The following is a 14,016-nucleotide window of genomic DNA, read 5'->3' on the forward strand; positions in this document are numbered from 1 at the left end:
TAATTTAGATGCAAAGACTTTAAAATATCGCATAGAACGCTCAAAAATGTTGTCGCAATGCTTAAAGCTGTGTTATGAAACAAATAATCTCGAGAACTTCTGATCATCAATTGTTGTTTAAGTATTGTTAACATATACATGAACCAGCTGGTCAAACAGCTGAATCGAAATAGTGCATAAAATTGAAAGTTGACCACTGTGTAAGTTCACATTATTCTTTAATCACCGGTTCAACTGCAGCAGACAAGATACCGATACAGTCAAGTTTCGTACAGCCAATTCATTCAAGGGAAATCCCTATACTACAAAGACGTACTAGAGCCAACGCCCTCTACGACGACAAGGATGAAGCTCAAAATGAATTGATTCGAATGGAAGCGGGATACGTGAATTCAAAAAATAAACCGAAAGGAGATGAAATGAGCCGATTCCAGTTATTCCGGCTGCAATGTCAGTTATCAAAACTGCCAGATCCACTACCGTTCGACGTGTTCGACAAACAGGACTGGAACCATGTCAGCACATTTGATAAGAAATTGCTGGCTCCTGGTGAAAGTTTCCTCTCCGCAGCTGCATTGGAAAAGATTCCTCGCCGCCATGGCAAATTTCCTTATTGCCATCCAGGAGCAGTTGTGGACACATTGTCTGGAACTCAAGACTGGTTTTACGCAGACTCAATTGTGCAGGAAGTGAAAATTCAATTTCCCCAGGTATAACACCGTTGAGCCACAATCAAATCTGGCCGATACTGCTGTGTTGATGTTGTATCAAAAGCGAGAATATTACATCGGAGCTGGTGCAAGCGGACCAACTGTCTTACGTCGTTCAACTCGGATAATGGCTGAACAATTTGAACAGAAACTTCAGAATGGCAAAATAGAAGTTTCAAAGTGCCGAGAATTGAATCTACTTCATTTACAGTTGGAACAGGAAGAACGTGTCGATCGTTACTCGACTGCTACTGGATTTGCAACGTCAATTTCTACATTTCGATCCAGCGCATTACGTATTCTTTACCTTTAAACTTTACATTCAGATTGACGTCGCTACCCTACACGCTACAAACGCAATTCGACTTCATCGAAAAAGTTTTTTTTTCAATCATCGACGAGTCAAACACTCCTGGATACGTCCTTGGAAAGAGTTATTTTGGATCACACGGAAGTAATCGATCCGTTGATTTGACAAAATCATTTCCAAAAACTGTCAAATCCGCCAACACAATGCACACTAAATTGAAGGAAGCATTTACAAAAGCAAATCCGAAGGATGATGAACCTTCTTATGCTTCATTTCTGGTGTTGGTAACTCACGGAAGCAGAGCGAAAGCAACAGACAAAAGAATCGGATTTCACATGTGTGTGTACACGGTGTGACGCTTCAACAAAATTTACGACTCAGTGTTTTACGACCCATCTCCGGAGTGTTACTGGCATGCCATTCCTAATCAAATTTTGGGATTTAAAAAGATTGCGAACAGATCTTCAACCTTGGTATACGGACCAAATACCAACAAGGAGGACTGCGTATACCAGTGTATGAAATATATAATTGAACTGCACACTGGTCAAGTTCCATTCCAAAGAATAGACACGTAATGATTTATAAAACCTAAAAATTTTGCTTTTATTTTCACCAATTTTCCACTGGAAATGACCACTGTACGTTCCATTTATTCGTTTTGGAAAACCCTTTCCGATTCACATTCTTGAAATATTCATCCGGAACCGTACCTCCAGCAATAAGCAAACAATCATTTTATTAACAATTAATTTGCTATTCGAAAATCGAAGTAAATCTTAAAAATACGCTAAATTTTTCGCCAATGACTCGAGAAGCACCTTGTTATATGTGCGTATAAACAGGTAAAGTTTTACCCTAATGTTTCATATCCCTCAATTTATGAAACAATAAATAATGTCTGAAAGTATGTTCCAGGTACGTTCGCCCCATTCACAACCAACCATTTTGTCATCATAAAATACGGATGCATTAAATTAATAAAAATATTTTCATAAAACGTTTTGATATAAGGTATGAATGTTTTCAAATTTAAGAAAATACTCATAGCTATCAATTTACAAAACGCCTGTAGAAGATTATATGTATTCTCTGATAACAAAACAGTTACACTCAATGAAAGTAAATGGATAGGTATGGCCAAACGTTCAAATTTGTTCTAGCCGGAGCACATACGGATTTGCATGGCGCAAATTTCCAATAGAAATGAGTTAGTTTGAGGTGGCGCCATGCAAATCCGTATGTGCTCCGACTTGTATGGACTGGCCGTACCTACTTATCTACTTTCATTGGTTACACCTAGACTCCTATAATCTTTCAAGTAGCATTTAATAATACCAACGGCTCAAACTTGCTGATTTCGTAGGTACTTCATCTGATTACAAACAGGAAAAAAACACAAATAAAAAATTCTCGAAATTTTCTCTGCCATTATTTTTCGGAAAGTCTAACGAAACCTGGAATTTTCGAAAGGCACACGACGATGTGTTGTGAGGGATTCTTTTAAATTTCGACTGACGGCGCTATTTTTGATCTTCCATACCAGGCTGGTTGTAAGCAGTCAAAAGTTGAAAAATGAGTTTCATAGTCCGGATTTCATTTCCGTAAGGTGGCAAGGACACGGGCGTGTATGGGTTCGTTGGAAAGCTGAGGTCGAGTACTCCTGGGACAAATATTTACTTCAATTTGACGATAAACGGCCAAATATATGTGAACCTCCGGAAAATTTCTCAGAATCGATGAAACCTCGATGAATTTTGACGAAGGCTGTGACCTCACTAATACAATTGGCATGTGACTAATTAACAGATAAAAACTGTGCGTTCCAACCCGCCAAAGTACTACATATTGGTATTGCTGTAAAGCTGAGGTCCCTCACATTCATAATTAACAATAATTTAATCAAACAATTGCATTAGTGTAATCACTGATAGAAAAGTTAACGCGCTGGACGTGTATTGTACGTAGTGGACGTGTAAATTGGCTGGCAGACAGCTATTTTTGGATCGAACTTCGGGAACGTTTAGTACACGTGCACTGCGTCAGTAAACGTCCAGTACGTTTGCTCTGGTATCCAAAATAAAATGAAATTTTGATGTACATTATTTCGTCAAATTTCGTTCTTTTTAATTTTAATTCTTTTATTTTTCGTGTTTTTATTCATTTATATCGTAACTTTTTCTTTGATAAAAATTTTCTCCATGTTTGGTGCTGGGTTTGAACTGGGGACCTCTTGATCTCAAAGCGGCGCTTCAACCAATGTTGCAATTAAGACATACTACATTGATAGTTGTATTGTGAAGCGTTGGTAGAAGTAGGTAAACGTGGAGCACGTTTGCACACAAAGTACTTATACATGCTATACGTTTACTTACATGACACACATATGAAACTTTGAAAATATTTTTTTTTATTCTAATTAGAACTATGGTATATGACAATGACCTAATATCGAGAATCGTAATCGTAATTCCTTCTTCTTCTTTTTGCGTAATATTTCGATATTTCAACAGTATGAGATTGGAACTCAGGGAATAAAACGTTTTGAAATTTAAATGACTGAATTTAATATTTCTGTTTTTAAGTGAATCCTAAAATCCTGATACAGATACATTCATCTCATGTACGTAAAGGACTTGACATAGTTGCTATTAATATAAGATGCACAGTGTACGAATGTTAACGCACAACAAGTACGATCTTTTGACATCATACTTACCATGCGTATACAAACATCCTAAACGTGTGCTTTTCTCAAACGTGTTGGGCGTATGAGGTAATTTTGCGATGAAGTTACACATACCAAAATTTTACACATGTCCTACGTCGACTACACGCGTGAGATGTATGGCACACATATCGTACGTAAACTTACATACGACAGGTTTGCCATACATACCCGACGCATACTATGCATAACAGAAGTATATCATACATATCCGAAGTACACCGCCAAAATCTTTTTTATCAGTGATATTTTCGGCTGTTTATCATACAATTTTTTAAAGTTCAGTTATTTGCATCACAGGATTGAAACCACGAAATTACAGTATATGTGTGAGTTCGTATACCGAGAGAATAATTTTTGCATAAGTATGTATGTTTCGTCGAGACGAAGTATACTGTAATTTCGTGGTTTCAATCCTGTGTTGCACACAATTTTACACTCGTCACACCATGAAATACACAAACAACGAAACCAAATATAATAGACACCGTTCATAGACACCGAACTTGAATGTACAGAAGAAGAATGAGAATAAAAACAAAGCCGAAATTACCCGATATTAAGCCGAACGAGTTGATCGTTCGATGTGCATCACACTACTAGTTGATACGGAGAGTAAGCTCCGCCTTCGTATCAAATTTCTCTCTTTGACGAATAACATAAACAAACTCCACCATTAAGGAAAACATCGCCTGGATCCCTAGACCTGTTTGCAAGGTGTGCTGAGAGAGAACTAAAAAAGTGTGGTTTCCGATACCTTCTGACGCGTGATATTCAGTGTTTTCATGGTTTCATACTCGACCTCAGCTTTCCAACAAACCCATACACATCCGTGTCCTCACCACCATACGCAAATGAAATCTGGACAACGAAACCCATTTTTCGACTGCTTACCACCAGCCTGGTATGGAAGATCAAACATATCTGACACTGGTTCTGGGGCCTAGGCCTAACTAGGCATATGTAAAAGATCCCGGAAAAAATAGCGTCGATTTCGGTCAGTCGAAATTCAAAAGAAACCCTCCGTATACCTTTTTCGATTGATATCAATTATTAAAATGGCCCTATTGCAGCAATAGGGCCATTTTAATAATGTATTGCTATATGTATAAAAGCATAGATAATAAAATAGGGAAACTTTATCTCATTTTAAGTGAACCAAAAAAAGAGAGAAATGTATAATATAATGTGGGCTGGTTGAATATAAGGGATCTCAAGTAATGTGCGTATTGAAATCAATAATTCAAAATCACGAAGCAAAAGTTTGAAAGTTTACTTTATGAATAATTGATATATTTATATATACGTACTTTTAAATTTGGTTGTGATTGCTCCTTCTGTCGATTCTTGTATTCGTATTGTCACCGAATTATTAGACGTAACGTCAATTGTTGTACAATGGGGCGGATCCGGCGGCTTCACTATGTAATGAAAATGGATATATATTCACTGGTGTAATGAATATGGAAATATTGAAATACCTTGATCCCATCCTAGAAGCATCCGTCTCAGACCTTTGACTCGACGTTCCCAAATACCAATTTGTTTGTCCGCTTCATTTCCAGCACAGCCAGTAACTGAGGGACCTGGATATGCATTACCTTTTAATGAGGAAAAAAGGAGATATGACTTGTAACTCAGAGTTTTTTTTCAAATCGATTGAATACATTTATTCTTGCATTTACGATTTTATTCATTATATGTCTCTGTGTGATATGACTAACATTACGCATCAGCTCGGAGAGGGATTTTGGGTTTATCTTTGCATCGACACATAAAAAATGATATGCACCAACGCACTTCAAGCAAAAGTGCTATTTATGACAGCTGTCAAATAGAGTATGAAATGTTATCCTCACTATTTTTACAGTGTAAAATTTTGTATGAAGCACTGTCAAGTTTCAGTACTACATTAGGCACATTAGGGAAAAATAGGATAGATGATTTTTGAATATTTTTAAAGTGATTTTCCGAAAAGTAAGTAAAATAGTTGGAAAAAGTGAAAAGTAAGATTTAGAGTGCGGCACTTTTTCATAATGTCGAAAAAGTTGGAAAAAGTGAATAAAGTGAGTCAGAGTTCAACTCGCCCAATCGCCCAAAAACTACTGTTGAAAGTTGATAGTTTTGCCCCGGAGACAAACAATAAAACGATTTAAGTTATGTGTTGATATCGGTTGATACATAATGCGAAAGTACATAAAGTAAAAATCAATACTTATACAATATAAATGATATTCAGACCAGTTATTATAACTTGCCTTGGGGGATCTGTCAAAATATATATGTAAAACAGTGACAAGTACCCCACGGCAAGTTATAATTAACTGGTCTTCGGTTTTATCGCTCTGATCATAACAGTCTATACGAAAGCCCACTACTTAATGCAAAAGTCAATCAGTGTGCTTCGAACAAAATTGAACGAAACCATGCGCCGGTGCTCTGCTTAATAAGAAACATTCAAAGTTAATTCTTATTGTTGGCGAAGGCATTTGTTGATTTTTTAATGTGTAATTGTTGGGATGGTTGATGTATTCAATTGTATCTTATACCAGGTGGCTGCCGCCCCTCGATCCACTCATTTTCTGGTAAAATTCCAATTTTTCTTTTGTCCTGCCGTAGGAAGCGTATAAATAGAATATTCAACATGGGGTTCAGTACACGATTCAGCACATGGCACACACGATTGAATTTTATTGCTTTAGTCCCTTGTGAAACAATAGTCATTTCAAAGGGACATAGCATTTTCGTGTGACGTGTTGAGTTTTTCATGCTTGCTGAGGGAACGAAAAGTAATATATATTACACACTTGTCACGAAGAAGTCGAGGCTTGCCGAGACTGATAGTGACAAGTGTGTACTCTATTTTATCACATAAGCGAAAACGAGACAACAACATAGACCTGAAGTGTAATTTTTGAATTAAACTTCTAGTTAAGTAATTTTGACATCCGAACACCGCGCGTATGTGATAAAAAACTTTAGGCTCCCAAAATTGACATTTTTACTTTCGGTTTCCTATATTTACTAAATCTATTTAATAACCGTTAACTGTTTTAATCGGGAGAGCGAAAAAAATTAACCATCAATTTTCAAGTGGGTGTCGATGTAGGTCTTGTGGTATTTATATTTGGTTATTATGTATGTATAATACAATCCAATAATGCATATGCGCAATTAATTTAAAATGAAACGCATTGCATAAATCATTAAGTAAACTTCACTCACCAATAATACTAGAAAAAGAAGCTCTAGTACTGAATGGGGGTTGAGAAATATCCTCAGCACCGCTACCCAATTCGTGAATTCTGTTTTCAGCATCATGAAGCAGCGAATTCAAATGATTCCCAAGTGAATCCGAATTTTTAACTGTTGAAAATATGAAACCATTTACGTTGTTTTGTCAATTTTTTTTTTTCAGCAAGTGACACAAAATCATAAAAATGAATCACAAACACGCAAACCATTCAATTAGAATTTCTCAGAAATACACTCATTGCCGTAAATTCCTGTCAATTATTCAAACTGTAATTCTATGGTAATCCAAATCTGCACAGTTTTAGTATAAAATTCGACTACTCTTTTGTAGACTGACGTTTTACCAAGAAACTATGTCAGCAAAAAATCAACCACTTACGAGAAAATTTTTAGTCGAAAATCAATTTGAGAAAATTTTCAGCGTATTTTGTTCGAACATCAAAGAAGAAAGTTTTCAGTTTAGAAAGATTGATTATTGTATGTATCTTAAGATGAAATTTTTTCAGATGTAATATTATGATGCACAACCTGCGGTCTCGGGCCATAATTGCACATCTGGAGCCTTATACTCACATTGTAGTACTATTGTCTATAAAATACACTGGTTAAAAGTGCTGCACTCCATCGAAAAAATTAAACTCGTATGAACTACAGCCCATGCTTCAAAGTTAAAATCAAATAACAAGAAAAATACTATTGAAATAGATATACAAACATAATACATCTTGAAACCAAAAACCTGACCTTCATTCTTCATCAAACATTTTTTTGAAAATCGGTTGAGAATTTCTCCAATTATCAATTTAACAAGCTTACTTTGAGAACTATTTTCAGAATGTTGAACCGATACCGCCCATTTTCGAACTTGAACTGATGATTTCCAAAAAGAATTTTCAAAAATCGGTTGAGCATTGCTCAAGTTATCGTCTTAACAAAAAGCAGAAAATGCTTCTTTTGACATTTCAATCCTTCATCGAATATAAGCATGTTTTTGAAAATCGGTTGAGATTTATTCTAGTTATCGTGTTGACAAACGAAAAAAAAAGTGTCACGGACATACATTTAACGTTTTTAACCACATTTCTGTAGATTTTCACGTATGGTGACATTTTCTGTTGTAAGACCCAACGGAATTATTATTAGTAGCACATAAAATTTGAATTGCGGGACGTGAATTTTATATTTGTATACACAACACTTTAATATTTTCAACTTTTTGTAAATTGTATTTCCGTTTTTAATCTTTCTGTCGATAGCTTCATGCAGAGCTTCATGAAATTTTAAATTGAAGAAGTTTTCGAAGTTTAAACGTGTTCCATGTTTTTTCTTACATTAAATTCTTTCAATAAGCAGAGAATTCGACAATCTGAAAAAAAATTATTTAACTCCACATTTGCTAATAAGTTTTTAATAGATTTTAAATGAGTGCATTGAAATCTAAATAGATTTACGAAAAGTCTCTGTAAAAAAAGTGACCTACTTAAAACTTTAATCTGTCCATCTCCATCTTCTCTACACATTTAACACATCAACAAAATAATACATCAAATAGAAAAAACGCTTACGTTGAGTTCCTTCAATAGCACCATGTTCCAGTAACATTTTAGTCAACGATCGGTTATTGCTTAATACCGCTACATCCAATGGTGAAAGACCGTCACTATTTAAGCTTTAAAATAACAAAAGAATGTGGAAAAATCAGAAAAAGGAAAAATAAAAAATTTATATAGGAAAAAGATTGTCGATAAAATCAACATGTATTGCTGTACGGATATTGAAAACCATTTTGGTCACCAGAGGCGTACCAAATATTCACTTTTGTGCAAGTTTTACATCACTAATCATATGCATTCATTTCAGGTAGGCATGGGCGATAATGATTTTGATTATTGATAATTATGGATTATCGATAAACGTTTCTAAAATATCGATAATCGATAATCATTGGTATTTTGATAAATTATATATTTTCTTATAAAAACTCGATATGATTTCTGCATTCATGTATAGCTATTTTCATAACTAGGTAACAAATGGGGTTGTTTTGCGCACTAGATGTGAGAACACATAGGGTGCGCGAAATCCCCATTTACTACCGAGTTATGTACAAGTGCTTATCTACTGTAATGTCAAAATCACCATACAAATATAAATGGACAAGTTACTCACACTTAAACATCAACACGCCATCACATATACAGATACCGATTATCATGGTCCATGACAACTTTCAAATACCGGTATCTGTACTCAAAATACCGAAAGTACCGTTATTTAAACTCAACAGCATTGCATTCACTTGTAACAGAGCTTATTCTCAATAAAAAGAACTAACTTACGAACAAATATCAAAATTCATAAATACCATGCTCAAATGTGCCGTATTTAAAAAGAGATACCGAAAGATGGTAACCAATTACAAATATTGTGACATTACAGTGATTAAAAGTAATTATTCTGGCAATTGAAACACTATTCGATAATAGCTCTTCTTTACAAACGCTGATTACTCGGAATATGTTGTTCTGACACAAAATTAAATTATGTTGTTCGAGCGACGTTAGAATATGTCTGGGGTACAAAAATCGAAATACTAAGCAAATCAAAAGCTTTAAGTTACACCCTTGTGTGTTAAAATGCTAAATCGTACCTATTTACGTCCACATCTGTTGACTCCAATATTGTTCTTGCTTTATCCAAATGACCATTTTCTACTGCTGAGAAAAGTGCTGTAAACAAAAGAGGCAATGGAGAATTTCTTTTTTTTATAAATCTTGATTTATATTTCATTGTTTATATTTGTTTGGTATTTTTGAATTGATTTTCAATTTCGTTTAAATAGTTAACTATTGGTAAAGTGAAGTGTATTTCCGGTTATGTGCCACCCCTCTTCTTCCATTCGTTTTCGATTTTCCAAAGTCTTTTTAATATGTAGATTGGAAACAGTGTGGAAGTTTGACTTCACGCAAAGATTTTGTTCGATTTTAAAATTGGAGTAAGAGATAAAAGTATTGAAATTCAGTCATGCTAGAGGTGACTGATGAAAATGTTATTATTCAAAATTAATTAGATTTGCGTAAATCATTTGCAAAATTTTGTGAAAACTGAAATATAGTTGAAACGACAAAACATAACCAATTCAAACAAAAAAAATGATTCAGTGACAGGCAAAATTAAATTGGGTAAACAATTTTTGTGTAAAGTCGTTAGCGAAAAGAAATCCTAAAATATTGTCGAAAAGAAACTCATTATAATCATAAATAAAATTTAACTTTTATAAGACTCATTAATTTAGACATTCAGCTTTATATTGTTGAGCCTAGGTTCTGTACACTTTTTGAGATGTGGAATATATCGAATATTTTATACAAAAACGTACCATGCAAATGAATATTAATTTGTGTCAATTTGTCCAACTGTGCTTGTGCCGATTTCAATTGCTTCTTTGTCATTTTACTATGCAGATGTTGATGATGAAGCTTATGATTCTTTTTGTTGTTTTCATCAAAATCACTGTGTATCACATCCGTTGTACTACTGTTTGTATTTTCATCATCAGCTGTTATGTTTGTGTTTTCGTATTTTTTAACGCTAGCGAATTGTCTGTCAACTATTTTTGCTGGTTGATTTTGACGTGGATATGGCATCAAAAATTCCATTTTGGAATTCGAATTTTTTCCCACTGGTTTGGATTGACAGGTTTTTGGTGCGAAATTTGAAAAGTTCGTTTTTTGCGGGAAATTGTTGTTGACAATACCGGGTAAATTTATCTCTAATAAACCAGAAAAATAAAATAAAAAAATAAATAAATAAATGAAATTTAAACAAAAAAAATTAATTCTTAAAAACAAATTTCGTAATAATAAAACAAATCACGATCATACACTCGCGGAATTTTTAAAACCAACACATTTTCTGTTTCTGTGTTTTACTTGAGTTTCCGATTTCTCCATATAAAAATACATGCAAAATTCTTAAAAAACCAGTAAAACACAAAACAGAAAATGTGTCGGTTTTCAAAATTCCGTGAGTGTACAACTCAATTCTGTAAGAAAAAACGATTAGAATCTAAGAACACATTGGAGCACTTCAACCATGTCCGAAATGTGTAAAAAAAAATCTGATGGATGTTTTGAAGAGCTAGAGAAATGAGATCGAATTTTTAATTCTAGGAACCACCATAGAATAAAACAATTTGTAAGACATTCCAAGACTAAGCATTTTGCCACTGGTGAAAAAATCAACGTCTCAAAACGAAACGCGTAACGGAAACGTCTCCAATAATTATTCTATTGCTTTTTGATGTGAATATACGTTCCTTTCCGAATTTTAGAGATTTTTTTTTTCTAAAATGCACGCGCAGACAGTGGTCATTCGAAAATCACGCCGGTCTAAATTACTTTTTGGATTCTCAGAATTTTGTACATTTCTGAAGAATTTCTATAAAATTCTTTTGTTGTTTCAGAAATTTCTTTGGAAATTTACAAAATTCCGAGAATCCAAAAAATAATTTAGACCGGCGTGATTTTAGATTTAATTGGCCACTGTCTGCGCACCAAATGTGAAAACACCAAAGTACATGAATGTTCAATTAAAAAACAAAAACAAGCATATTCCAAGTATAAAATGTTCGACGGGCTTATTTCTTGTCTTTTATTAACTAGATATTTTAGAGTTTTAAAAGTCATCGATGTCATGGCATCGGCAGATAACACACACTTTCTCACAGGCGCACGTTTGATTTTGAATTTGAATTTTTCTTCGTTTTCACCTCTGCTTATCTTTATTTAGATACGTAGCCAACCCACAAACTCCACGCCGCATATTATATGTAGGCATGTTCGATAATTCATTCGATTGATAAAATATCGATTATTTCCCTGGAATCGATTATCGATATTTTCAGAAAATCAATATCAATCGAATGTTTTATCGATAATCGATAAATATCGACTGAAAATCGATAAATATCGACTGATAATCGGCAAATGTAGACTGATAATTCGATTTTCAGTGGATATTTGTTGATTATCAGTCGATATTTATCGATTATCGATAAAACATTCGATTGATATAGTATCGATTATTTGGAAATTTTATCATCGATTGATGATATTTTTCAGTGAACATGCCTAATTATATGTTTATAAATATTGTTAGAGATTTCATACCTGCCATGCACTCTTTTTGTACATGACAAGTATACATTGACTCGAGTAACAGGCGAGACTGTCTGTGAGGTGCAGTTACTGTATAATATTCCAATTTGAAATTAGATGGATTGAATTTGTGCGTTGATGAACGGAAAAAAATTCTAAGTTACTGTTGCTGAATGTAATATATAGCTCGGAAATCTGGTATTATAGCGATTATTTTTGTGCAGGTCAATTTTTAAACTTAATTTTGTACACAGAAAATCTATTTTGTACAAAAGAATCCAATTTGTACAGATGACTCAACGTTGGTATATGGCGACCATATAAAAGACGAGCTATAGGTAGACCACCAGAGAGATGGACAAACGGAATAACGGAATTAAAAATATTGCAGGTACAAACTGGCAGCAAATGGCAATGGATCGTACGAAATGGAAAGAAGTTGGAGAGGCCTACATCCAGCAGTGGAGTGGATAAAAACAGGCTGAAAAAGAAGAAGAAGAAGAAGATTTTTCATGGTAAGACAACTGCGTCATGAATTTCGATACCTGTAGTTCCTGTAGGTTACACTACTCTTTGTTGTAAATATATTTGTATTAATATTTACCAATATTTCCGCATGAATATCACATAAATAGTTATCTTTCACTACCACCAGAACAACGACATTATAGTTTTAAATAGACTTGTACTTCATACAAATCTTTTGTTAGCACGCTAAAGCAAAAGTAAATACGCAACTAGTTATTGAGTACCATAAGTTTATGAAAAAGTCACAAAAATTGGTTATAAAAGAGACATATTTTGCTTTAAAGAACTTTACAACAACGACAACCGACAAAATGAATATAAACTTGTTTTCCGAAGTAGTGTTGAAATATCGCCACTTCGGCGTTTATTTCCAACGTCGTTAAGGAAAAGCTTTGTTCCTAACTTATGCTAAAAGGCTTTTTTAGCGAGTTCGATTCCAGCACTCGCCTCCAGCCCATTCGCTAAAAAAGCATTTTACCATGCGTTAGAAAAATAACTATTGATACACGCATTTGAACGTTTGCTTCACAATGAAGTTTACGTAATTATATTAAACTTATATATCATTGGCCTAGAAGTAGTGTTTTCCACATTTTCTGACATTGATGTTTATTGGTAATTTACGTTTTTAGATGGAGTTGCGAACATGTTTGAAATATTACCGTGAAAGGTTTCTGTATGGTTGTACAATGTGCACACAAATATGTTCGGAAGAAGTTTGGTTGCCTATTAAAGCCTAACCAATTGGAATTGTGAACAGAGTGAAACAATACTGCGATTCATAGTTTATTGTTTCTACTTTATTGTTTCTTGTTAATTATGCATGTTGGCAAACTTTATTCAATGTAACGTTAGTATACAAGCGACATAGTGATGTTATTTAATGCGTAGCTCCAGTTTGACTTCAACAATTCGAAGGAGCTACAAAATGTTACATCGAGTTAAATCTTCAAGTTCATCATGAATATACACACACGGAATTTTGGAAACCGAGACATTTTCTGTATCTGAGTTTTTAATTTTTCTATCCCGGCAAAAACTCTTTCAGAGCAAAGTTGGACGCAGTCTACAGTCTATATATGTTTTCTAAAACAAGTGATATCGCTAGAGGTGACGCTGTCAGCGTCGTTACGCAAAATTGAATTTCACAGCTAATTAATTGAAATTAGCTGGCCTAGTTTTCCAAACCATTCGACAATCAATTTTTTAAGAAAAAATTTGAACGAACAGAATTTTGACTGAAAAATTTTCAACAAAAAATTTACCAAAAAAATTCTGCGTCGCATGTGGCAGATTAAAGTTCTCGTAGGTTTGTCCGTGAGCATC

The 14,016-nt window shown here is 34.2% G+C and overlaps 1 protein-coding gene across 3 annotated transcripts in view; it reads right to left on the reverse strand.

Moving 5' to 3' along the window:
* Window positions 1-14,016, reverse strand: part of LOC119067040 (ankyrin repeat and fibronectin type-III domain-containing protein 1) — a 147,842-nt gene that overhangs the window by 29,074 nt on the left and 104,752 nt on the right. For 2 of the 3 annotated variants that reach the window (XM_037169779.1, XM_037169780.1), the window contains exons 2-7: window positions 10,383-10,775; window positions 9,654-9,732; window positions 8,569-8,672; window positions 6,974-7,114; window positions 5,230-5,349; window positions 5,059-5,169 (exon numbers count right to left, since the gene is read on the reverse strand). In XM_037169779.1, the coding sequence (XP_037025674.1) occupies window positions 5,059-5,169; window positions 5,230-5,349; window positions 6,974-7,114; window positions 8,569-8,672; window positions 9,654-9,732; window positions 10,383-10,775 (948 nt within the window). The remainder of the gene's footprint in view (window positions 1-5,058; window positions 5,170-5,229; window positions 5,350-6,973; window positions 7,115-8,568; window positions 8,673-9,653; window positions 9,733-10,382; window positions 10,776-14,016) is intronic. The other variant, XM_037169777.1, reaches the window with a different exon arrangement.

This window comes from Bradysia coprophila, assembly GCF_014529535.1.
Source record: "Bradysia coprophila strain Holo2 chromosome X unlocalized genomic scaffold, BU_Bcop_v1 contig_117, whole genome shotgun sequence".
In the NCBI taxonomy this organism is placed as follows: Eukaryota; Metazoa; Arthropoda; class Insecta; order Diptera; family Sciaridae; genus Bradysia; species Bradysia coprophila.